The 27,881-nt window shown below is 40.3% G+C and overlaps 2 protein-coding genes and 1 pseudogene across 2 annotated transcripts in view; 1 reads left to right on the top strand and 2 right to left on the bottom strand.

Moving 5' to 3' along the window:
- ap5z1 (adaptor related protein complex 5 subunit zeta 1) overlaps positions 1-680 on the top strand; it is a 53,363-nt gene extending 52,683 nt beyond the window's left edge. The window contains exon 17 of the mRNA XM_078558606.1: positions 445-680. Coding sequence (XP_078414732.1) covers positions 445-451 — 7 coding nt within the window. The 3' untranslated portion in view covers positions 452-680. The remainder of the gene's footprint in view (positions 1-444) is intronic.
- radil (Ras association and DIL domains) overlaps positions 425-27,881 on the bottom strand; it is a 140,558-nt gene continuing 113,101 nt past the window's right edge. Inside the window, exons 9-15 of the mRNA XM_078558608.1 lie at positions 16,550-16,722; positions 15,451-15,601; positions 14,573-14,763; positions 9,268-9,688; positions 7,357-7,487; positions 6,793-6,932; positions 425-554 (exon numbers count right to left, since the gene is read on the bottom strand). Coding sequence (XP_078414734.1) covers positions 455-554; positions 6,793-6,932; positions 7,357-7,487; positions 9,268-9,688; positions 14,573-14,763; positions 15,451-15,601; positions 16,550-16,722 — 1,307 coding nt within the window. The 3' untranslated portion in view covers positions 425-454. The remainder of the gene's footprint in view (positions 555-6,792; positions 6,933-7,356; positions 7,488-9,267; positions 9,689-14,572; positions 14,764-15,450; positions 15,602-16,549; positions 16,723-27,881) is intronic.
- LOC144691311 (U1 spliceosomal RNA) lies at positions 4,867-5,011 on the bottom strand (annotated as a pseudogene).

Raw genomic sequence — 27,881 nt, forward strand, 5'->3', positions numbered from 1 at the left:
ATTTCAGGTTGATCAATTCTACAGTATCATTGTGCTTAGATATTGAAAAAGTTGATCTTAAAGCTAAATGGTTTTTACCTTGAATAAAACCATTTGAAGGATGTATGCTGATTTTGAGCCTTTCATAGCTGCTTTTTTAATCATTGAATTAAAGACTTGAATTTGGACAACGGTAAGTGTGATGGTCATGAGAAAATACTTGGTGTAAACGATTTTAATGCTCTAAGTACTGAGCGTAGAAGTGAAGCTGGGATAGCTCTTAAACAACTTTACTATCATTTATCAATCACTTAATTTAATTCGATAAGATGGATCTGAACACTTATGACAGATATCACACTGGACTGATCTGTGAGTTGTTGCTCATTTGCTCTTTTAGATGTTAAGGAATGAAGAGGGCAAGTAAACTAATGTTTAATGATTGCTGTCTGTTCCTTGCTTCAGTGAATGAGGATTAACAAGATGATGCACTGATCTTCTCAGCAATGAGGAAATCTGACTTGGCAACAAGGAATCTTGGCTTCTCGCCCGCTGATCGGATCAGGTTGACTGCACTGCAATCAGAAGCAAGAAATTAGCACATCACAGTCAGGAACCCTGAGTCATCAATTTGTGCTGAACTTAAGACTAACCCTAATATTAGGAATGTAAGTGTCCTGTCCAGAAGACAGGAAGGAAAATATAAATCTACCTCAACCTAGCTACTTTATAACATTATTTTATTTTAAAAATGGACAAAGGCTTTACCCTGACATGCTTGACTAGCCATGACTCACACCAGAGGAATTTCTAACCTTCAGAAACCAGCAGGGGCCTCATTACCTTTAAAGAGGCGCTAATGCCCCCTGCGCCTATAGAAAATCAAATTCCAAAGAAATGCAACAACACCCTTTACATTTCTAAGGCAGAGCTGTGGCCAATGGAGATGGAGACAACAGGGACCTTGACTTTCAAGCCAATTAAGGCCCGCCTAGTGTGATGTGCACCCGGAAGCGCTGAGTGCTACCTGTGTGGGCAGGGGGAGTGGGCTGAGTCGAAGCCTGCGTGTGCGAAAGAGCGCAGAAATCTCCCTGAGGCAGAGCTGCCTCAGGGAGATTAGTTTGATTTCTAAAAATTTTAATAAAAAAGAAAAAAAAATTAAGACATGTCCCCTCGTGTGACAGTGTCACATGAGCTGGGACATGTCAATGAATTTTATTTTAAAATTTTATTCAACTTTAAAAGCCTTCATGAAACCTCATCCCGCTCGTGGATGAGGTTTCATGATAAACGCAAAGGCCGCCTGGGCTCTTTGCCTGCCCGCCAACCTTAAGGTTGGACGGGCAGCTCAATTAAGTATTTTAATTGATATTTAAATAGCCTTCACAGAATCACAGAATTACAGTGCAGAAGAGGCCCTTCGGGTCTGCACCGACACATGAGAAACACCTGACCTACCTACCTAATCCCATTTACCAGCACTTGGCCCATAGCCTTGAATGTTATGATGTGACAAGTGCTCATCCAGATACTTTTTAAAGGATGTGAGGCAACCCGCCTCCATCACCCTCCCTCGCGCATTCCAAACCGTCACCACCCTCTGGGTAAAAAAGCTTTTCCTCACATCCCCCCCTAAACCTCCTGCCCCTCACCTTGAACTTATGCCCCCTTGTGACTGACCCTTCAACTAAGGGGAACAGCTGCTCCCTATCCACCCTGTCCATGCCCCTCATAATCTTGCACACCTCGATCAGGTCGCCCCTCAGTCTTCTTTGCTCCAACGAAAACAACCCAAGTCTATCCAACCTCTCTTCATAACTTAAATGTCTCATCCCAGGCAACATCCTGGTGAATCTCCTCTGCACCCCCTCCAGTGCAGTCACATCCTTCCTATAATGTGGCGACCAGAACTGCACACAGTACTCCAGCTGTGGCCTCACCAAGGTTCTATACAACTCGAACATGACCTCCCTACTTTTGTAATCTATGCCTCGATTGATAAAGGCAAGTGTCCCATATGCCTTTTTCACCACCCCACTTACATGCTCCTCCACCTTCAGAGATCTATGGACACACACGCCAAGGTCCCTTTGTTCCTCAGAACTTCCTAGTGCCACGCTGTTCATTGAATACTTCCTTGTCAAATTACTCCTTCCAAAGTGTATCATCTCTCACTTTTCAGGGTTAAATTTCATCTGTCATTTATCTGCTCATTTGACCATCCCGTCTATATCTTCCTCTAGCCCAAGACACTCAACCGCACTGTTAACCACCCGGCCAATCTTTGTGTCATCCGCAAACTTACTAATCCTACCCCCCACATAGTCATCTATGTCGTTTATATAAATGACAAATAATAGGGGACCCAGCACAGATCCCTGTGGTACGCCACTGGATACTGGCTTGCAGTCACTAAAGCATCCTTCTGTCATCACCCTCTGCCTCCTACAACTAAGCCAATTTTGAATCCACCTTATCAAATTACCCTGTATCCCACGTGCCTTTGCCTTCTTTAAAAGTCTCCCATGTGGGACCTTGTCAAAGGCTTTGGTGAAATCCATATAAACTACATCAACTGCACTACCCTCATCTACACACTTGGTCACCTCCTCAAAAAATTCAATCAAATTTGTTAGGCATGACCTCCCTCTGACAAAGCCATGCTGACTATCCTTAATAGGCCTTTGACAGTTCGGTGGGTATGCAGCTGACTCCAGTGCACACCCGCCAAACTGAATATTGGAATAACGTGCGCTGACGTAGGGACGTCCGCCCAAAGTCACCGTGAGTCATTTTATGCGTCGGCAAGCAGAGCCCGCCTCCGCTTGCCAACCCAAAGATTCTGGCCTACATTGCAGAATGAGGCCATTCAGCCCAGCGAGTCTGCTCTGGCTCTTTGTAAGAGCATTCTACCTAGTCCCACTCCCCTGCCTTATCCCTGTAACCCTGTACATTCTTTCTTTTCAGAGAGCAATCCAATTCCCTTTTGAGTACTTTGATCGACACTGCCTCCACCACCCTTTCAGGAAGTTCGTTCCAGACTCCGATCACCCTCTGGGTGAAAAATTTTTCTCTCACATCTCATTTACTCCTTTTGCCAATTATTTTGAATCTGTGCTCTCTAGTTCTTGATGCTCTCTTGAGTGGGACCACTTTCTCACTATTTACCGTGTCCTCAGGATCTTGAATACCTCTATCAAGTCACCTCTCAGCCTTCTTTTCTCAAAGGAAAACAGTCCCAACCTCTCCAATCTATCCTCCCTGGAATCATTCTTGTGAATCCCCTCTGTACTCTATCCAATGCCTTCACAACCTTCCTCAAGTATGGTGCCCAGAACTGGACGCAGTACTCCAGATGAGGCCTAACTAGTATCTTATACAAGTTCAACATGACATCCTTACTCTTGTACTCCATGTCCCTATTAATAAAGCCTAAGATACTATATGCTTTATTAACTGCTCTCTCAACATGTCCTGCCATCTTCAATGACTTATGTACATATACACTGAGGTCCCTCTGTTCCTGCACCTCCTTTAGAGTTTCTCCCTTTATTTTATATTGTCTCTCCATATTCTTCCTGACAAAATGAATCACCTCACACTTCTCTGCATTGAACTTCATGTGCCACTTCTCTGCCCAATCCACCAACATGTCTATATCCTTTTGAAGTTCAAGACTATCCTCATCACAGCTGACAACATTTCCAATCTCCATGTCATCCGAAAATTTTGTAATCATGCCCTGCATACCATAGTCTAGTTCATTAATATATATCAGGAAGAGCAAGGGTCGCAACAATGACCCCTGAGGAACTCCTCTACGGATCTTCCTCCAATCTGAAAAACAACCATTTATCACTACTATAATAAAAGCAAAATACTGCAGATGCTGGAAATCTAAAACAAAAACAGAAAATGCTGGAAAAACTCAGCAGGTCTAACAGCATCTGTGGAGAGAAAAACAAAGTTAATGTTTTCAGTCTGTATGACTCATCTTCAGAGCTCTGAAGAAGGGTCATACAGACTCGAAACGTTAACTCTGTTTTTCATCCTGACCGTGAAATGGGATTCCCGTTGGTCATTTTCTATTCATTTTACGGAGGTTCTGGGTTTAGATTTCTTTCTGTCTCTCTCCAGCTTTCTTTCTCTGTTTATTTCTTCGCTTTGCGCTATTGAAGTCTTGAAGAAATAATGGCAAGTGAATAGAAAGCCTGTTTATGAGATAAACCCACAGCAGGGGAAGTGAGCTGCAGAAGGGGCAGGGAAAGACTTTACACATGGGGAGAGGGGGGCAGGAGTTTGAGAAGGTGGGAATCACAGAGGGGGCTGTTGAAGGGGGAGATTATACAGAGGGGATGGGAGGCTGCTGTTGATTTTGGAGGGGGGTAATTAGAATGAACATGGGGACAGGGTGCTTGTACATGTTTGGAATAGTGAGGGTTCGCAGCTGCATGTTTTAAATGCTGAATGTAAATGAATGAATAGCTGACTGATGATATTATACAGAAGTCCAGAGAGATATGGGGTGGGTTGGGAGGTGGAGGGTGGTGCTGGAAGGAGTGCAGGGACTGTTTTGATGGTGGGTTGGGTATTATATGGGGTTTTGAGAGAGAATATTGGAGTGGGCAAATGCGGGGTTAAAAATGGCGCCTGGAATTTGGCGGCCACAAAACAAATGGCAGCGATAAAATGATGCGGAGATGGAATAATCACCTGTTGATAATCGCAGGGAGGAAAAGAATGGGGGCTGGATAGTTGCGGGAGGGAAAACAAAAGAGTCTAGATTTGGAATGAGTATTCTGTGGCCTATATTGCTTGTATTGGATAATGTATAATAAAGAACCTTGTTGAAGAAAGAAGTTGAAGTCTATTTTTTGAATTGTAAATCAGGGGAGAGCGCGAACGCAGTCCCCCATTATCCACAAATTTTGCAGTCGAGTATCCCACATTTGGGGACATCGCAGGCGTCAGCACACCCGAAGTGCAATGGGCTAGCCTTGTCCTGGGAGAACCTTTTTTTTTGCAAAAATATACTTTATTCATAAAACATCTTCATAGTCACATAAACTCATTTTTAAAAATCATAATGTCACCCTGTTCATAATAGTTTTCCATTAAACAGGTCAGTTTTTCTCATGTATTGTAGAACATGCTTAACTATCCCTCTAGATGGAGAAAAGGCAGCTGATATATACTGTCCTCCACTTATATTTGCATATTGCCTTAAAAGGAGGCAAACCACCTTCCTGGGCTACTGGCTGCAATGTGGGTATTCTCCAATTAGTTCAGCCTCAGCTGGAATATTGAGTACAGTTCTGGGCACCACATTATAGGAAGGATGTGATTGCATTGGAGAAAGTGCAGAGGAGGCTTACAAGAATGGTTCCAAGGATGAGACACTTGAGTTACGAAGATAGTTTGGAGAGGCTGGGACTGTTCTTCTGGAGAGGAGAAGGTGAAGAGGAGATTTGATTGAGGTGTTCAAAATCATGAGGGGGCTCGATAGAGTAAATACGGAGAAACTCATTGAGAGAACGAGAGGGCACAGATTTGAAATGATTTGCAAAAGAAGTAAATGTAATGTGAGAAAAAACTTTTTCACAGCGACTGGTTTGAGTCGGGAATGTACTGCCTGGAAGTGTGGTGGAGGCAGGTTCAACTGAGTCATTCAACAGGGCAATAGATGATTATTTATATAGAAACAATGTGCAGGGTTACGGGGAAAAAGCAGGAAAGTGGCACCAAATTACAATGCTCAGAGAGCCGGTGCAGACACAATGGGCCAAATGGCCTCCTTCTGCACCTAACTATTCTGTGATTCTCTCCATGGATGCTGTTAGACCTGCTGAGATTTTCCAGCATTTTCTGTTTTTGTTTCATTTATCACTGCTCTCTGTTTCTTGTCACTCAGCCAATTTCTTGTCCAAGTGCCTACTTTCCCTTTTGTTCCATGAGTGAGAATTTTGCTCACAAGTCTGTTGTGTGGCACTGTATCAAATGTCTTTTGAAAATCCATTCACACCACGTCAACAGCTTTGCCCTTATCAACCTTCTCTGTTACTTCCTCAAAAAACTTCAGCAAGTCAGTTAAACATAATTTTCCCTTAATGAATCCATGCTGGCTTTCCTTAATTATCCTGCACTTGTCTAAGTGATTACTGATTTTCCCGAACTATAGTTTCCAGAAGTTTCCCTAGCACTGAAGTCAAACTGACTGGTCTGTAGTTGCCAGCTTTATCCTTGCACCCATTTTTGAACAAAGGTTTAACATTCACAATTCTCCAGTCCTCTGGCATCACCTCCGTGTCTAAGGAAGACTGGAAGATTATCACTTGTGCCTGTGCAATTTCCGCTCTCACCTCCCTCAGTACTCTTGGATGCATCTCGTCCGGTTCTAGTTCCTTATCTATTTTAAGTAAAGATAGCCTTTCTGAAACCCACTCTTTCTCAATTGAAAATTATTCTAGTGTACCAGTTACCTCCTCTCTCACCTCAGCCTGGGTATCACCCTCTTTCTTTGTAATGTACTTTTTGAGCTTTTCATTTTGGAAATTTGTGTGTGTGTTTTTCTGTAAGTGTATTTACAAGAGGTTCCAGTAACACAAATTAAAACTGCTCCCAGTTTTAGTTCACAATAATATCTCTGAGTAAGGCATTAAGACTTTATTTTGTTGAGAGTTTATTTCTGGTGGGATGGGGGGAATCAGTAAGAGAGTTTGAGGATACTTTAATAGGGTGGATTTGCTGAGGGATGGGTGGAGAAAAATGTTTAAATTTCATTACACCAGAAATAAACTAAAGCTCAGTGATTACCTCTCATAGTCTGCTCCAATTAAGCTGGTTCCATTTACTGCCAGGATTCTATCACCGATCCCGAGTCTTCCATCACAGGCTGCAGGGCTGTCAGGTAACAGGGTTCTAATGTAGATCCCAGGGGAATTTAAGGTCGTATGCTGCAAACGAGATGGGTGTAATGGTATAAGGCATCATATTCCTGTTCCTGCTCAGCACAGTGGTTAGTGATTCAAGTATTTTCCAATACTGGAACTCAGACTCAGACCCATGAGGCTGTGAAACAAGAATCTCAACTGCTGTGTCACCTAGCTGGTTTAATATATCAAGGATTTATGCAAAAAATGGTGGTTCACTATATGTTATGCAAACCACTTTAATGGTAAAGTAAATAATGGAAAGTTCTGAGTTTTTCATCAAGTGAGATTACAGATATTTTTGTCAAATCTCATAGAACAAATATTGAAACTGTTAGAGTCAATTATATGTTATACATTTTGAATGGTTATTGTACTATTATTTATTGGTGAATATAAATACTATGTAATTGCTCTTATTGATTAATGTATGGTTCGTCTCACTTACCAGTCCATCAATCAGTCCCATTCCTAAGCCAATGGGCCCTCTCTCCAGCTCCACCACAAACACACAACATTGATCATCTTCTCCTGAACTCAGGCTGGAAGATGTTGGTGTTGGTAAGTTGTAGGCTCTTCCTGATTGAAAAAAAAATGCAAGCGTTCATCTGGTATTAAGCAATGTTTATAAACCAATGTTTATATCCTATAGATAAAGCAGTCTTCATTTAATTCTGGAAAAAGTACATGCTAATGTACTTCATTATGAATGCTAATTCACTCAGGATTAAAATCTCACCTATACTGGAGAAATCTAAATTCTGAATTTGAACCGAACTATAGTCATACTGGACCAAAACAACAAGGCAGTTGGATCTTCTAGAAGAGAAAGAGCAGCAGTCTGATGATACTCCTTCAACACAGTGATGACCTGGATGGATGACTGCACAAACCAGAAACTCAGGTCTGTATATGAATAGGACCAATAAAGATAAGTGAAGACCTTGAATAGGACTTGCCTGTTCAAAGCTGAAGGCCACTACCTTCATTGATGCTTTCTTTTGAAATTGGTAGTATTGATATAGTAAATTGATATAGTATTTACTATATAACCCTAGCAATTTAAAAAATATATATTTTCAATCAATTTTTATGCATCGGAAACATTGTAATGTTTTAATGGAAAGTAGTATTTAAAATCAAGGGCATGAATAAATAAATGCAGTTAACAGACAGGTGGTCTGAATAATATAAATACAGTGAAATTATAGTTGTTATTTTAAAAGGTGTAATTATTGAGCATTGTTTACTTTTTAAGGTTATAACTTCCATTTTACATAAAGCTGCAGATCAATGGATCTGGTGGAGAACCAGATGTTTTATATATCAGATATGAAAGTACAAAAATCCCGTCTCAAACTATCCATAGTAAAGCATCATAAGCCTTATGCACTGCCCCTTTTTACCATTAGTCTCCAGTCCCCTCAGGCAATCAAAATCAGTTTGAGATCACAGTGACCATGAGGTACATTCCATCCAGTAACACCCAATTAAGCTGTTATAGGCAGTGATATTAGCCACAGCAAGAAACTCAACCAGCTCCTTTTTGAACTGTTGCAGTATTTTTCTTGGTAGCCTCTTGCTTACTTATACTGAATTTCTGCTTGGTGTCCATCAGACAGAGATCCTTTATTTACATCCTGCTTGGTCACCTCAACCACAATTGATAGCCTTCAATGTTACATTAGATTGGTTTATCAGTGCTAAGTATTTGGTGAGAGTTTGACATAATTTGAAAATTTGAAAACAAAAAAGCCAGAAAATTAATATAAGGGGGTGTCTATCAGAGATCTCCATGATATTACTTATAGTTAACATGAGTAATTGTGGGTTGTGTATTTAGACTACACATTCAATAATCTGGGGATACGAAATCTATTTTTCATGGTTTTCCCTTGTTGCTTAAGAGGTAGTATATAAATTTATTATTGGTCTTCTGTATGAGTCAATTCAGCCAATGCTGCATGATAAATTTCAAATTTATAGGGGTAATATTCAATTCAGCAAGTAGTGGTACATAATATAAAACTCCTGTTAAGACATTGTGAGTAAATATTGTGAACTCAGTACTGGAAACCTCAATAATATGATTTATATTCTTTTTTGGCATTCCTGCTCGATGTTTGTTTTGGCAGTTCAGTTTAATTTTGACTAAACCCTAATCCCCATTTTTCAGATGTTCACTTCAACCTCTCAGATTTTTCGAGGCTGACTGTGCAGTATTGAATTTTGTTGGATATTTAGAATAACCTGGGTTCATAAATGCGATCCCATATTTTGTGGTTCAGAGCTGACTAATCATTTTGACTATCAGTGGAGTAAAAAAAATCCCTAAAAACCTCATAGCTCTGACAGTTACCTTCCCCATCATTGGATGCGCTTCTGTAGATACCATTTCTCCTGGTGTTTGATGTATCTCTACCACCTCCATTGGTTTGTACACAATCATTGTGTGCAAGGTCAGAGTTCAAAGGTGTGTTTGGAGGAGTTAAAAGGCAGGAAAGATCTATTGGCTGCATGCTTTGCCCTGGGGCCCTGTGCCTTCCCAGAGTATTTTGTAGCTGTAGGTTGTGTAGCTTTTCTTTAAGTTCGTGGCAAGGATTAAAATCTCTGTGTGATCCATTGACCCAGGATGTGCTCGAGCTTCTACCATCTGTTTCTGTGTCAAAATTACCATTAGGGTGATTGCTTCGGTCTGATTGCTGATTCAGAGTCTTGAGACTGGAAAGTGGATTGCCTGTAGACAGCTGGTGACAGCTGTGAGAAACTGGAAATTCAGTCTGTAAGAGATACAAATTGGAAGAAATAAACCTCCAAAACCTCCCTGGCACATACAAAGTCCATACAAAATCTTATAGGGGCAGTAGAATACAGACCTAGGTGGCAGCCTAGCCCCAACATAAAGGAATGAAGAACATTGGCACATTCAGTTCAATTCACAAATAAGGAAGAACAGACAATTAACTAGTGACAGATTAACTGTGAAATTCATCTCCACAATGCAAAAGGCAATGTTGTCTGTAACCTGCTTATACAATCATTCAGTTTTTTTTGTTAAATTATGTCCTTGAAATGGCTGTTGAATTTGAAAATATTATCACAAGAACTATTCATTACACGACTGATTCAGTTTTTCCCAGGTCATGAAATCAGCTCCCTTCATCCCTAGAAGCATCACTTTGAATGTGATTACACACTTCATCATAGAAATTAATGAGTTAATTAAGCCCATAAAAACAACATTGTTTTGGCTCAAAACATAAAGAAACCCTTTTGGGCCCTTTTTACACATAATTCATGTTTAACACTGAGAAGGGAGGAAGTTTAGCCCCTTTACAGCCTGGTTTCTCTTACATATAAGTGGCCTGGACATGAAATAACATAGTTTATGGGGTGATCATTAAATAGATGAGATTATAGAAGGATTTGCTTTTTCTTTTAATTATGAAGGGACAAAACAGATTAGATAGGAACTGGCTGTTTCTAGAAGTCAAGGGATCTAGGCTGAGGAAACATACATACAATGTTAAATGCAAAAGATTTAAGACAGAGAAAATAAACTTTTTTTGACACAGAAGCATGAGGCTGTGGAACGCATTGCCAGAGTTTCTGATTTAAACAGAGACCATGTCAACTTTTAAGAAAAGGTTAGATAAGTGGTTGAAGGAAAGAGAGTTAAAGGACAATGGGAACAGAACAGCATATAGGATTATGATTACTGCTCATGTGGAAGATGAACTGGGCTGAAAAGATTTGTTTCCATGTTGCAGTTTCTATGTTATTCTATGTAATAACTAAATTAGCAATGAACTGAGACAATTCAAAAGCTGATGGGATCCAAAAGATGCAGTTACACTGCCACCTTTTTGATGCAAATAGTTTTTCATGTGCATCAGCACAAAGGTGGCATTGTATTTCAGGAAGCAAGGGCTTCAGCTATAGTCCCCCTCCAGAAGACTATCTTACAACTTGAGTTCACACTAAGCAGTGTATAATTGCAGCCACGGACACTATGCAGTGAATTCAAAAGCTGATGGGATCCAAAAGATGCTGGTTTGGAAATCACAAATGGATATTTAAATCACAGGCAAATTGAAGAATAGAGTATGTTTACTGAGGATCTGGTTGCTAAGATTTGGAACGAACAGTGAGGCTATGCTAAGCCAAATGTCACTGATCAGAAAACATTGCAGTTTGGCAGAAGATATTTCATTTCCTTTTGGCAGAAATGCTTTGCTATCAGAAATTTGGGTCCTTCAATCCCTTTTTTCTTCAACCCCTTGAAAACTATTCTTTATTTTATTCACTAGAAACTGATGTTCATTTGATTTTAAAATGATTTCATGCTGTTATGAGTGTGTTTCCATTCAGTGAGGACTCCAGCAGGTTTGGGAAAGATTCTTTCCTTGAAATGTAAATCTAGAAGCATCTGGGCTTCTCTGTTCTCACATGTTCAAGTATGTATATAAATGAAGGTTGTATTGTTGTCATGATTTCCTCCCCATCCTCCCACCCCATTTTGCCTATGAATTACAATTAAATTGGTGTCTCAGAGCTCTGGACCTTGAGTGATGAAATTAATATTTGAGAAAGGTAAGAATTACTGTTAATACCCACCAGTGGTATGATCTCTTACACTGCCCTTCCAACCTCTAGTTTAATTTTAACTCCTGTATCAGGCAAAAAGAGAGAAAAAAAAACACCTAGCTAATTTCGGGAGGAAATTGTAAAATTCTTATAGTTTCGTTACGCAATTGTGCAAGCTCTGGGACACCAGGGTTGCAATGGCTCAGTGCAAGCTGAGTTTATTTAACCCACACACCAGATATTTCTCAATGCCCTTCACACTCAGACTTACCAAGTCCCTTAAAGGACTGTAATGTAACAATGTTTATGGCACATAATCTTAACAATCTGTTTGACAACCCTCTGAAAAATTAAAATAATACTTGGCATAATTGTTTACATATGCATGCCCTCTTAATTTACTAAACTTTCCATCTTGAGCACTATCCAAAAAAACTTCAAAGCTGTAGTTGTGGAGGGTTTTCCCAGACTATCATCATATTTCATCCGTATTATTTTTTATTCAGAATGATTAGCTCCAAGTCTTGGAAGTCACAAGTAAGAGATAAGGTAAGCTGCTCCCATAGCCTCAATATCCCAACAGATGTGTGGACCAAACTGGCTCCAGTACTACAAAGTGAAAACCGATAGCCATACAGTTTTGTACTATAATAGCCTAACATTGTGTCTGATCAATGACCACCCCCATTCTTGTCCTACCCTGTTATTTTTAATGTACGGCAATGCATGGAATAGATATGCTACAAGCTGCCATGTCCTATGTGCATAATTGGGGAGATGGTGGTGCAGTGGTATTGTCACTGGGCTAGTAATCCAGAGGCCTAGGCTAAGGTTCTAGGGGACAAGGGTTCAAATCCCACCATGGCAGATGATGGAATTTAAATTAAATTAATAATCTGGAATTGAAAAGCTAGTCTCAGTAATGATGATTGTTGTAAAAACCCATCTGGTTCACTAATGCCTTTTAGGGAAGGAAATCTGCCATTTACATGTGACTCCAGACCCACAACAATGTGGCTTAACGGTCCTCTGAAATGGTGTGACAAGCCACTCAGTTCAAGAGCGATTAGGGATGGGAAACAAATGCTGGACTTGCCAGCGATGCCCACATCCCATGAAAGAATAAATTTTAAAAATCGTACTTCCCCAACATTAAATCATATCTGTTATTCCTGAACCCATTCATGTACTAGTTTCCTGTTGATTGCCTGCACTGCACATACTTATTAGTGCCATCCTCAAGATAAAGATAACAAACAGTAAACATCGGAATATAGGAGCCATAGTAGGCCATTCAGCCCATCGGGCCTGCTCTGCCATTCAATACGATCATGACTGATCATCCACTTCAATGCCTTTTCTCACACTATCCCTATACCCCTTTATGTCATTGGTATTTAGATATCTGTCAATCTCTGCTTTAAACATACTCAATGACTGAGCTTCCCTAGCCATGTGGGACAGAGAATTTCAAAAGTTCTGAGTAAAATAATTTCTCCTCATCTCTCTTAAGTGGTTTCCCCCTTATTTTGAAATTGTGTCCCCTGCTTCTAGACTCCTCAGCCAGGGGAAACATCTTACCTGCATCTACCTTGTCTATCCCTTTAAGTATTTTGTAGGTTTCAATGGGCAGGATTTTATGCGTCGGCGAGCGGGGGTGGGGCCCGCTCGCCGATGCGTAAAATGATGCGCGGTGATGTCAGGTGGAACTCCCGAAGTCACCGGGCCCCATTTAAATTTTCAGGTAGACGGGGGCGCAGCAAAATCAGCTGCACGCCCACCGACCTGTCAATGGCCAATTGAGGCCATTGACAGGGTCAATTAAGTAATTAAAGGACCAAGGTTCTATACAATTGAAGCAAGACTTTGCTCCTGTACTCAACTCCTCTTGCAATAAAGGCTAACGCACAGCTTTCCTAATTGTTTGCTGCACCTGCATGAATCCAGCATGGAGCCATATGGGAGTCCACTCATTATTGGGCCCCACTGGGCTCTATGGCTTCTCTTTTTCATCTCTGGGTTTTCAATTTTAAAAATAATTAATACTAAAGTTTTAGCAAACTAAGTACTAAAAGGGTAAGAGGGGGAGTATAATTTGCTCATTCGTACCCAAATGTCGCCTCAGTTCAATATCCAAACAGAAGTAAATGACTTGAGTTCTGACATGGTCTCCAAGACCTTTCTGAATAAAGCCTGTGTTATCTTCTTGTTCCTTTTTCAAAATAGTGCTCCTGCAAAAGTACAATCTCATTGAACCAAATTAATGGAAATTGAGCTACATTCTCCTCTAATAGTCCTTTCTTAGCCATTATTTTAAATTGCCTTAGTTCCAGCTATTCATGCAAGGAAAAAAATATCCATTTCTGTTTGCAGCACGATTTAACTGTAGGACGCACAAACTTCAATTAGAGAAGAGATGAGGGTTGGGAGAATACTATTAAGCTGTGCATTGTTCCATGTATGGCTAATGAGCTCTGCATAACTGAATTCTGTAATGAGATGTGATGTATGGCTTTACAACATATATAACTACAGCTAAATGCACCTTTTGTTATCAGTTTGGACTGGTAGTTGGAGTTTAGTTTCAAGCACCTATTTATACTGGCTGGCTGAAATTCTAACTGTGCAGAAAAAAACTCTGTGCAGATGTGCTCACATGCATGCACAGAGCCCAGCAGTTAGATTTTCAATGTTTAGACAGTGAAGATGCTGGAAAATGGATTGGTTTTGTTTAAATATTTTGAATTAATTGCAGATAGGTTTACAAAGTGCTCAGCACATCCATAGAGGACTCAGTTTGACGCCACATTGGATTTACACACCATGCAATGTCGACCAAAGTGGTGAGAGATTTCGGGGTATCTCAATCCAACTGTTTTGTAGTTCAGACACTATCTGGATTTACATTGCAAGTGTCTGAATGAAGTGGAAATTGATGTCAGGATTGTAATACCCCACATAGTCTGAAAAAATTCATTTGGAGAATTTATGGAAATTCAAGGAAAATTCTTGCTTCGGACTTTGTCATCTTGTAATGTGTAAAGCTCTTTGGGCTGTAAGGTAGTAACTTCCTTTACCTGTAACTCTTCAGTTATGGAATATCCATTGGTCAGCTGGAATTTGGTGCGTAGGCTCCAAAGGAAGTGACGTATATACAGTAAGTGTCTGTACATGTTGTCATCTATGGTCTCTGCTTCCAGATCCACCTTAAAGTTGCTGGTGGGCAGCAATAATGGAGGATATTTATCAAAACTCAACAGAATGTCCTCTGTGGAACAGAAAATATATGGGAGCTTATCACTCATAGAAGGATACAATTAAACTTTGCTTTGTTCTGCCTATCTGCAGTTTGTGAATGGTATCCACTTTCTTCCATGACATTTGATCCATTTTTCATGACTTTCTTCTAATGGTGTTGGAGCAACTTAGCTGAGTTTGGGAAATGTTCCAATGTGGATGTGCCAGGCTAATGAAAAATGAGTCAAAACCTACTAATAGAAGTACTGGTCTATTTCACAACACGTTGGATATGAATAGAATACTGACATAGAGTAGCCATAAAACAAGACTTAAACATGGTTTGAAGTGATTGTAAAGTCTGCTATTCATCAGTAGCTATAACAACTATTTTTTGGTAAAATAGCTGTACTATATGGACAAATTAAATGACACTGCATAGTTTCTTATCTCATTTATGTATGTACTATTATTCTATTAGCCTGTATCAAACATTGTGTTTTCAATAAATCGTAATGCAAATATATTTATTTTCATAGTTTTTCACAATTTATTTACAGGCGCTCATTCTTTCCAGTGGAAGCATAGTATAATCTTGAACAACTGCAAAAAAGATGCAGGGCTTATAATAATGTATTTCTATCTTCCATTCTTTTAAAAACACTGCTTTTGCAAAGTTTCTGTTTCTGCTCCTTCTCGCCGGGAATACTGACCTTACCTGTTTTATAAGTTGTTTCTCTCTCTTCAGCACTTGGCTGCCACGCTGCAATGGGGCCCACTCCAGGTGCTAGTTGGTAGTGTGTTAGTATGTGAAGAAGTTGGGACGTATTTAGGGCATGGAATTCTCTCTTGAGGCAACTCCAGCTGGACTGTGGCAAAACATGAGAAAGTATAAATCACTACAGGGAGGTTGCACTTGGGGATGGGAAGTATCACTTATAGCAATTATAATAATGCTGTCTGAAATCCCTTAGCATCATTTGTGTATTAAATCTACCTCATGAGTTGCAGGTGGAAACGTGTAAAGATATGTTTGCAGACCTGCAGGTGTCAGAATGCATTTCTCAGGACTGTGTACTTATAAAAATCATTTTACGATGTACAGTCCCGACTGAGAACCCATCTACATACTTATTGAGCAGGAATAATTTGTGGATAACCAGTGCCTCTTACTGTGAGAAGATGCAAACTCCCTTCTTTTCACATTCATCTGGTAACTCATTCTCAAAATGCAAACAAACCCCTCTTGTCTCGCTCTCTCATTGATATTTAATATGTATAGTATTAATATGGCAGGGGTTTGTGATCACTCACCAATTCTTAATTTTATAGTCGTAAACTCCTGGAGACCACGTTTTCCTGAAACCCCTTCAAGATGGCCAATGATAGATGAGTTTACATAGTAATATGTGTGAGCACTAACCATATGGATATGTCCCCCAACTCTGCTTATATGGAGAGAAACCCATTACCTAATAAATGTTATATTTGTACAATAATGTGTAGGTACTTGTAATGCTTTGAATAAATATGGAGGAAGGAAAACACTATATTGGTTCAGCCCTCACCTTTTTATAGAGGACAAGTTGTGCAAATGCAATTTGCCTGCTATATGTAATGACTGGTATAGTTAAAGGTTCTGTTTCACTCACTTTCCTGTTATACAGCCTTTTTTAAGTACTGCGCTACCTGTATATTGAAATCCCCTCCTTAACCGAAATGATTGTAGGGTAAACTGTGGTAGGCCACCTTGATCTGTTACTAAGTGGTGGGGACTATAACTGCAAGAGTTAATGTACTAAAAGAAAAGCCATTACCTGTATAAGACAAGATGTTGGGACAGCCAGAAGCCTTACAGCACTAGTGAATTTGAAAAAAAATTCATCCGCGATGTTACCCATTCCTATATTTCGAATCCACTCCAGCAACAGGCGAAGACTAGCTTGCATCTGTTCCCCTTTTGACCAGTGAAAGAAACTTTGCCTTGAACCTGTACAACAGAAAGCACAGATGATCGAGTACGCTAGCAGAACTCCTACCTCTGGAACCTCTCCAGTTTAGTTGTATATTCTGTGCAAATGATGCCTTTCGAGATGAAGGATGACTGTACTGGGAAGAGGATCAATTTTCCACTTTGTCCCTAGTGACAACATTCAGCCAGATATGACTAGGAGGAGATAGCATAGAAATCTGGTTACGTTGTCTTGACCATTTATATCTTGTCCAGCCTCACAAGACAACCTTCTATTACATACATGGCACGCTTTCCACACTGTTAATTTTAAGACCTGTCTGAACAATATTAACTGAGTGTAGATTTGTTCATGTCTGAAGACATTTTTATGTATTGGAAACAGGGTTGTATCGTTAAAATAGTAAAATAGTTAATTTAGCATAGGAAAAGAAACAAACCTTTCTCCTCGGGCTCGTAAAAGTCTTTATATTACCTACTGTGGTGTCAAAATAACCATCTGATTCTGCTCCACAAACCAGTTCATGTCCAACTGACAGTTTCTATAATTATCCAATATTTCTCAATAGTGTCATGCAGATCAATGTTTCAGACTATCACACACATTATATTCTGAAACCGTAAAATCATCTGACATTTCAGCAGGAAGTAAAATATAAAAATGTCCTAATGTTTCTGTCCAGCACACGGATAGCCTTAGAGAAAATTACCCGAGATATTACAAATGTCCTTTTATGGAACTCTTCTTTTGTTTAGCTTAGGAAATAAAACAGTAACATCAGCCAGCACTATTCCTTATGACAGTATCAATGCTACCAGTTATTTAATACATCCACAAGTTAATTAATATTCCAATGTATTACATTTATTTTAAGTTTTAATTTTCTTTATTCCCCCTCCCCCTACCACCACCACCTCCCCACCCAAATCGATAGATGACTGGTGTGCTTGAGAATGAAGTGCATCATCAAATGACTGACGCAGCTTATGTAGAAGGTTAGGGTACAGGCACCAGTTTTCAGCTAGCTACAGTTTATACATTTCTCAAAGTGCTTCAAAACCAGACTGAACCAGTTAGCTACTTTAGTTCAATGTCCTTTCTGTATGAAAGGAGATATTTGAGTAGAAAGGACATTGTTCTGAGCCACTGTGCCATGTGCAAACCTTTGTGTCCAGAATTGTGTGATCTGAGCATTTTCCTTTAGTCACCTTTTCTACCTTATAATTGTCACTGACAATGTATAGATATTAACTTCTCAAAGAGGTATTTAAAAAGTTTGAATCTTATTGGTGAAGTCTTGGATCATTTCTGGATCAGCAGAAGCTGTCTGCTATTTTTGATGAGACAACAATTTACATTATGCACCCCATTTACAATCATTGGCGCTGTTCTTCCTCCTCATCCAAATGCAGATCCAGGGTGTATGGCACTCTTGAGGAAGCAGGGAATCTGGCATCTACATTCATAATGGGAGCTAGGAAGTAATTTCTGAATTGTTTTTGGAGATTTGTTTTTCTCAGTTCAAGAATTTTGTCAAATTTTGGATTCTCATTCTCCTTATCACAAAGCACAATAGGGTTGATTTTGACTTCATACAACAGTGTAAAATGGGTGATAGTGAATGGTTTTACTTCTCCTGATTTTTAATTCCATTAAAGTCAGCAATATAAAATCAGGAGAGATGTAAAAAAGAATGCTGATTAGCTAAGACCTGTTTTACACTACCACACAAAGTCAAAGTGATCTCCAATTTGTTTTCTGTTAGGAATTTCCATATATCTTTGATTTTTTTGAAGATGAGGAAGAGCATCAGGCTAGTCATGCAGCATCAAAAGTGAACAAAGCTCCCCGTCAGTACATTCAAAATACAGAAGTAGAGGCACAATTACTGCGCTTACTGGCCTAGGCAGTGGTCCTTAAAGGGAGATGGTTCAAAAACAGCCCAGGAAGTGTTTAAGCTTTCTTTTGGGTATAGCAAAGGTGCTCTTATTAGGCTCATGAATACTCAGGTCTGCTGCTGTTGATTTAAGAAGCCAGCTGATTTCTTACCCTCCCACAACCATATAAATGAAGCTCCAATTGAAAATTGTTTGAGTCTCACCGACACTGGCAACCTGGTCATTCTGCCAAATTTGTGCCCGTTTCAGACAGAATTGAAGATGGCATTTCATCATAGGTTTCAGCACACAACCCATCCTTAAAACTAGACCAGTGCATCTCTTTACTCGTTTTTGTGCTTTGGTTGTTTCACTGTATTTTGGTTCTAATTCATATTTTACTTTAGTATCTCAACATTTAACACATACTTGTGAGTTGACATAAATCTAAGGCAGTCCAGAAAATATTTTTCACATCAATAGTTGTTTTCCTCTTTTGTATTTTACCTGCTTTTCATATACTTTCAACAGGCAACTTTTACATCTTCTTTGGACTTTCTTTAAAAAACTAGAGCACAGTTAACAGTTTGGTCACTACTGTACTTTTTAAAAGTAATTTCCCTCTTCCTATTTATTCCCTCCTTTCCTCTGCTGACTCTTCCATTTGTTTTGACCGTCCTCTGATACATTACTAAAGTTGACCCAGACATGGCACAATGTGGTAGTGATCTTAACTGATCCTAACAAAAAGCTAAAAGCTACTGCGGATGCTGGAAATCCAAAACAAAATAAAAACAGAATTACCTGGAAAAACTCAGCAAGTCTGGCAGCATCGGCGGAGAAGAAATCATTTCTTCTCCGCCGATGCTGCCAGACTTGCTGAGTTTTTCCAGGTAATTCTGTTTTTATTTTAACTGATCCTGATCCTGTTCTGAACCAATGCCCATGCATGCCCTTCCCAATAGGAGTCAATGGATATCAATAAAGACCAGGAACACTGGCAATGTAATTTTTCCTACCCTTACCTTCCTTAAGCCTTCCTGCCCAGGGCCAGTTGTAGTGCAGCTGTTGTAATGATTATTTGAGATCAACTGAACACAGTACATAGTAAGCATCAAATCTGTGACTTTCCTAGTTTGTATGGCTCAGTCCATATTGAGTTTTATTAACTGAGCTTCCTGAATGTCTGAAATTAATTTTTCAGATATTTATATGAATGAAAACCTATTTACAATTAAAGATATGTTTCATACTGAAAGAGTTAAATACTATCTAAACTAATCTAACCTACTGATTGATCTGATGTATCCAAAAATCAATGGATATTTAAATACTTGTAAATTAATGATGCTGTGAATGCCAGGTTCCAGTCTTTGAAAGAAGTGTTTTTCTTCCACCACTCTTTACAGAATTTTATTTTGACTAATTCTAGCTTTGAATATTTCCAAACATGCAGTTGACTGGGCTTGTACGACATTGCTGGATGGGGAAACTTCACTTGCTGAAGTATATGGAGCCAATGGTATGATTCTTTGGCAAGATGCATCATTTACCAATCTATTACCATATTTGGATAAGAACTTTTCCTATACGCTCCAATGGAAATGAAATATTTATGTCTGAGTCTGTCAACATACAGTCAACTTGTGCACTTTGACCATTTGGAAATCAGATGAAACTTTTGGCCTGTGAATTCTGCACGAGTGTCCTAAAAAAAAACAAGAAAGTCTGATTGCTAGGATGCCATTGTAATGTATGGTCACAAAGGAAGTATGACCTCTCAGGCTTGCTTATGGTTTGAACTGGTTGTCTTGACCTGATTTCTAATGTTTTTACTGGGAATCTAAATCATTATCTTTAAAATGTTATGTAATTTCTGTGATATTTTCTTTTGGATTGGGGTTAGGAGATTACAGTATTCTGAGTGTGTACAGCATTAGAAAGACCTGTCTGTTCTATGAAAATATATATTAGATACAGCAATGCAGATGTCATCATGCATGGCAGGCATGAGGGGCCAAATGGCCTAGTCCAGCTTCTATTTCCTATGTTCCATGTATTGGTGTTTCCTATGCCACAGAAAGGGACCATTCAGTTCTTTGCATCAGTGCTAGTACGTGTACTAGCATATCAACTGGAAGCTTTTAATCTGATTCAATTTCGCTGCCATTTCCTTTATCCTTCCATATTCTCTCTTTTCAAATAATAAGTCAATTTAATTTTAAATAATATTCTAGTCTCTGCCTCAACAGAATTATAAGTCATAATAGCCTTCTGTGTGAAAATAACTTCTAATTTCCCCCATTTATTAATTCTGTACAATACTCTCACACATGGCAGAATTTAATGGGTCGCGGGGTTTCCCACTCTGCTACCCAAAATGTTGGCGAGGAACACATCCCCTCTGATGCTGGCTGCCCTGCCACAATTTAATGCTTATAAACATTAATTGGCTGGAGGTGAGATTTCCGACCCTCACTTGGGAAGAAGTCTTGCTTCAGAGAGCTGCCAGCCAATCTGTAGTCCCAACAACACAGCTGGGAGTGGTGACCACTGCTTGACTACAAGAAGTCTACAGGCGTCTATGGTCTTGATTTTCATGCCTCCGTTTGTGTTGTAACAAGGCGGAAGACCTTTAAAAATGCCATAAGGTACCTGATTCCAGCATTCCCTCCCCAATTCCTGTTTCCAGCAATTTTTGCTGACGCAGGATAAGGGTACGGTTAGTGACCCTGTACGCAGCATTCCTGGCCTTGCTGACTCCATTGTGGGGGTGGGAATTTCAGATCCCCATTACTTTCAGGGAGTCAGGCCCATTTTATTTGGGGACGTAGTTCATGGCACCTCAGAGGAGTCATAAACCATGGGGAACCCTAATCTCGAGACAGGAACCCAAAAAAATTAGGCATTCAACGTTCCCCTTGAAAAACATTTTTCTCTTACCTTCTCATAAAGCTGTTAATCAAACACAGGCAATGAAAGTCCTACTGAGGAAACTGTCAATCCACTTCACAGCTCTTAATATTAGTCAAATAAGCACACAAGCATTGATAAAACTCTTCAAAGGAAGGTCAGGTTATTACGAGTTAATAAACCTGTCAACCACACAAAGAGAGTACTCCCCTTCAAAGCTGTATAAACAGACATCTGCTGAACTGAGTCCATTACCATTTTTGGAGCGCAGCCAAGCATTCATAATGAGGCTATCTGGAAAAAAGCAGATGCCTGGCCATCTGTTCAAACTGCTTCTCTTGATACAGTTGCCAGATAACCTTAATTCCTGACTCCCAATGCCCATGTTCTTGACAAAAATCTAGCCCTAAGTCCTGACGCCAGGATGGAGGTAGGTGGCAGGACAGTGGGATGGGGGGAGGCCTGGTGGGTGGGGGCGCGGTGGGAAGAGGGTTGGGGTGATATTAATGGACAGGCCAGGTGGGAAGAAAGGGAGTGGGAGAAGGAGTACTCTGCGGGCCCTGATGTGGAAAGGGGGCCACTGGCCAGTGAGGGAGGTGCCTCGCTCCCTTCCCATCTGAGGCCCGAGGAGGGTCACCTGCTGGGCTTCCCCTCTCCCACCACCCCGCCCCCCCCACCCCACCAACTTCACCATCCCTGACCTCTTCCCACCAGCATCAAAACTGGGACCTCAAGTGGGGCGAGGACAACCCTATGCCTCGCCAGCCCCCTGGAGGACAAGCTGGAGGTGAGCGGGAAGGCGGCGAGAAGGCCATCCGGGAAATTTTACTGTCTCCCGGCTTGCAAAGCCACCAACGGGGGCCCCTAAAATTCTGCCCACAGGTTATAGTGAGGTTATTGCCTGGTAGCGATGGTGTAGTGGTATTGTCGCTAGGCTAGTAATCCAGAAACCCAGGATAATGTTCTTGGGACCCTGGTTTAAATCCTGCCATGGCAGATGGTGGAATTTGAATTCAATAAAAATGATGACCATGAAACCATTGTCAATTGTTGTAAAAACCCGTCTGGTTCACTAATGTCCTTTAGGGAAATCTGCTGGCCTACCTGTGGCTCCAGACTCACAGCAATATGGTGACTCTTAAATGCCCTCTGAAATGGCCTAGCAAACCACTCAGTTGTATCAAACCGCTACAAAGTCTCAAGAAATGAATGAAACCGGACGGACCACCTGGCATTGACCTAGGCACCGGAAACGACAACGGTAAACTCAGCCCTGTGGTGTACCTACACCACATGGACTGCAGCGGTTCAAGAAGGCAGCCCACCACCACCTTCTCAAGGACAACTAGGGATGGGCAATAAATAATAAGAAAACTGAGGTAGTAAAGGAGACTTTCCCAGAGGAACATCCCAAATCCCATGCCAGTTGCGTCAAATACAAATGCATGCTTATTTTCTCCTTTTCAATTTGGTACAAAGTACACAGCAAAGAAAGCTGAGTGGTTAGAAATGTTAATAATAATAGCATTACAATACTAAAATGTCCTCAAGCACTTAATATTATGGCAGCCATTCTTCAACAGCAAAGCCTCATAAACAATGGAATGAATGCCCAGTTAGTCTGTTGTTGGTAGCATTAGCTGATGGTGGAATTTTGGTTAGGACATTGGGACAATGCTCTATCTTTCTTCAAGTGGTGCTATTTGATTTTTAACATTGGGAAGCAAGATGAAACCTCAGTTTAACATCTTGTCTATGAGAAAAGACCTAGGACAATCCAGGTCTCCCTCATTGCACTGGCTTGTCATGTTACATTATGAACTCCAAACCTGATTAGGACCTTGAACCAACCAGTTCCTGACAAGACACATGTTAGTTTCAATTGCCATTTCCTTTTTAAAGACTTTGACAGCTGTTTTAAAATTTGTTCCCAAAGAAATTCATTAAATCCTTTTGCTTATAAGATGATGAACTAATTGACCAACTACAACATATAGTTAACAGTTTGACAGACAACACAAAGAGATGTTACATGAATATTTAGTGATCGCCAAGTTAATATTTTAGTAAGAGCCATATTTATAAACCAATAAAACCTCTGAAGCCGTTAACCTACAAGGGACCTCCAGACAAATGTAGAATCATTGAATGATGCAGCACAGAATGTGGCCATTCAGCCCATTGTGCCTGTGCGGGTTCTTTGGTAGAACTATCTAATTAATCCAACTCCCTTGCTCTTTCCCCACAGCCCTGTCATGACATCCCCATGTCACCGCTGATTCTTTTGTTAATTACGTTAAATCTGATTAGTAATAAATCTGTGTCCTCTGGTTATTGACCCTTCTGCCGTTGGAAGACATTTCTCCTTATTTACTCTTATCAAAATCATTCATCATTTTGAACACTGCTATTAAGTCTCCTTTTAATCTTTTATGCTCTAAGGAGGACAACCACAGCTTCTCCAGTCTTTCTACATAACTGAAGTCCCTCATCCCTGGTACCATTTTAATGAATCTTTTCTGCAACCTCTCCAAAGCTTTTGACACCTTTCCTGAAATGTGGTGCCCAGAATTGAGCACAATACTCCAGCAGCAGCCTAACCAGTGTTTTATAAAGGTTCACATGACTTCATTGCTGAAGGCTCTTTTCCTCTATTAAGAAAGCTAAGAATCCCACATGCTTTATTAACCGCCTTCTCAATTTGTCACCTTCAAAGATTTGTGTACCTACATACCCAGGTCTCTGTTCCTGAACCTCTTCTAAAATAGCTCATATTGCCTCTCCTCATTCTTCATATCAAAATATATAATTTCACAATGCGTTAAATTTCATCTGCCATGTGTCTGCCAATTTCACCAGTCTGTCCATGTCTTCCTGACATGTGTTACTATCTTCATTGTTTACAAAATTTCCAAGTTCTGCCAATTTTTAAATTATGCCCTGTATATCCAAATCCAGGTCACTGATATATAAAAAAAAGAGCAGTGATCCTAATATCAACCTCGGGGAACACCATTATGTGCCTCCCTCCGGCCTGGAAAAACAACTGTTCAGCACCACCCCATGCCTTCAGTCAGTTATTCAGTTTTGTAACCATGGTGCCTTTAACCTTATGGTCTTTAATTTTGCTAACAAGTCTATTATTAGGTACTTCACTAAACACCCTTTGAAAGTGCATATACACAGCAAACACATTACCTGCATCAACCCGCTCTATTATTTCACCAAAGAGCTCGATCGAGTTAATCAAACACAATTTACCTTAATAAATTTGTCTGAATTTCATTTATTAGCTCACACTTTTCCAAATGCCCATTAATTTTGTTCTAGACTGTTGTCTCTAAAAGTTTTCTCACCATTGATGTTTGGCTGACAGGCCACTAGCTGCTGGATTTATCCCTTTCCCCTTTCGTAATCAATCCTCCGGTTTTCTGGAACCATCCCAATGTCCAAGGAGGATTTGAAGATTGTGGTCAAAGCCTTCACAATTTTGACACTTGGGCCTGAATTTTTGTGAAGGCAGAGAGGGTTTCTGACTTAGCCAAAATGGCGCTGGAGACCTGATTCTGGAAGTCCTGGCCCGGAACTCTCCACCCACCATTTTCAACGAGAGGAGGACGGGAGCAGGTTGTAGTTTGTACATCTGTGGCTCACGGACATATGCAGCTGTGTTCAAACTGATGCAATTTATATCAGTGGGATGTCCAAAACATGACTTGTGGGATTTAGACCTTTCAGGAGAAGATCTAAAGCTGCCAGAGCTCTTTGCAGAGGTAGTGTACCCTTTTGGATAGGCCCAGGGACGCCTTTGGGAGAGGTAAGGCACCCCGTGGAAGAGGACTGGTGCCCTTTGGGGTTTTTAAAAGTATACATGAATGTGCATAAGAAGTGGATAAACTCATTGGAACTGCAAAGCTGATTGGACCTATCAAGGTATTTAAATCGCCGAGCCTTAATTTAAAAAAAAAACTGCAGTTTCACTGTTTGTTGACATAAGCCTGAGGGTGATCATTATAAGATTTGTGCTGCATGACTGATTTCACAACCTATCACTATCTCAGTGGGGTGCCTGTTAGTTCACAGTTTGATTGACAGCTCCAACTGATTATAAAGTCTTTGATATGGGGTTATGAATATAAATGTTTGTTTTTATAAGGGATTAAGCACTTGAATGAAATATTTGTTTTATAAGGGATTGCATAGTTGAAGGAATGTACATGTAGTGAATGGTCTTTGTGAATGAGACCGTTTTTATAAACATGAAGTCTGTAATAGACATATCGAGCTTTATTTTATTTCATCTCAGCCTGGGAACTGAGGCCTGCCATGGTGGATACTGGGTGAGTTGGCATGGAGGATGTATGGGCAAAGGATGGTGGGTGTGGCCTTGGGTTGGCATGAGTTGGCACTAGATTGGCAAAGGGGTCATAAAGGGCCAAAGAGGTGGGTAGAGGGACACAGGTTAGGCAAGGAAGATATGAGGGGCCATGGGAGGTGGGTGGGGGGCTGAGGTGGCATGGGTTGGCATGGAGAGGGCATGGGGAGTGTGTGGGGTTTGAGGGGTGGTACAGTTCGCCACCGCACCCAGCAGCTCCTGTGGCTGCCTCCAAACCTCTCCAGAGGCGGCGGGCCCAACTCCCGTCAACACTTGGCCAGCCACCCCAGAATGAAAATTAGACCATCCAGGACATTTTCTCCCCAATCATGTTTGCAAATTCTCCCGAGTTGGGCGCAAATATTCAGGCCCTAGTTCCTTCAGTAACCTATGAAGCATTCTTTCCAGTCCAGGTGACTTTTCTACTTTGAGGATGTCAACCTTTTAAGTATTTCAACTTTATTTTTTTATATATCTTATCCAATAGGAAATCTATTTAAGAAAAAGCAATCCAAATACTGTGCAGTTTTTTAGTAATTGCTGCTTTTTGAGAAACCAAGGTTCCAAATGTACATTAAACTGAATCCAATAAGTCCAGTTCTTGGTGCAGTTTTAAGTTACATTCAGTATGTCCCTGTTAAGAGTCATACAGAAAAGCATCAACATATCACTCCCAATGGAAGGGTAAAAGCCTGTGGTCATTCACTATTATTAGAATAAGTTTGTGAAAAGAAAAATTCAGTCAGAAACATAAACATTTAATTTATAATTTATCATGGGAAAATAAGGAAATTAAAATTAAAACATTTTTAATTATAATTTTTAGCAATTATTTAAGCTATGCTTAGTTCAGTTTACCTCCCTTACACCCAAAGAATTGCTTTCTTACATGTACTGGCCCTGGGGGAAGTTGACAATTGGGATTCTAAAATCATTGCACTGTGGCTTAATTATGGGAAGTCAGGTTATGGAGTAAGACCATAGAGATTTTCCTCCATAGAAATTGCCCCAGTACCCACTGGTGGTGGGAAACACTGACCACCACCAATACATTATAGAATGTCACAAGCACACTGCCCATAATTTTGGCTTCATTAGTCATGAAATGACTATCTGAGTGTGGCGCTGACACCCATTTCCATTGCTGAACAACCAGGACATTGCAAAAACGTGAAGAATACTGCTCCGTCGCTATATATTCTGCTGGGGTTTAAACCAAAGGTTTTCTGAATGCAAGTCCAACACAACCTGGACTGCTCAAACTGAATTTCACATGGGGTTCAAAGACCTGCCGGTCCTGGATCCGACACTAAACTAACTCCACTACCAATTCAAATTTAATTTGGAATGAGTTAAATCCCTGGCACTTCTTTTTTCCAATATGATTGCAATGGTGTGAGCAGCAGTTGTCTTGCTTGCTTGCTTTTATTCATTGATGCTGTTCATTTTGTGCTGTTATGTACAGAGCAGATTTTCCATCACCTTAAAGAGATTCAGTAACTCCCTGATCTGTTGAAATTAAACAGTTCAATGCAACTCTTCTATGATCATTGGTTTAGATATACATTCAGAATGTATTTAGAAATTGTGATTTTCAGATGTTCCTTTAGGTATTCCATGATGTCTCCCATTCTTTTTGGCACGATTCAAATGATGGGCATATTTGCAAGATTCCGTTTAGAACAGCTAATAAGAACATAATGCTGTGGAAGACAGACTGCTGTGGTGATATTGGGTGATGTGGTTTTTTATGGCCCCATTTTTTCATTTACTGCGCTCACTGTCTGCAAGACCAATGAGAAATAGTGCCTGTTGAGAAGGCATCCCAAGGGTGTCATCCTCAATAATGCTATAAATAAACTGCATGCACTTTCTGCACAAAAGCAAAAGAACACTTTAACACAACAACATGTACTTGTAGTAACTGAACTGCAGGAACCCAGCAGCTAATGATCATTCTGCTCAAACACTAATGATTTTTCTCCGTGCTTCCCCCCACCCACCAACACAC

Source organism: Cetorhinus maximus, chromosome 15 (assembly GCF_964194155.1).
Source record: "Cetorhinus maximus chromosome 15, sCetMax3.hap1.1, whole genome shotgun sequence".
In the NCBI taxonomy this organism is placed as follows: Eukaryota; Metazoa; Chordata; class Chondrichthyes; order Lamniformes; family Cetorhinidae; genus Cetorhinus; species Cetorhinus maximus.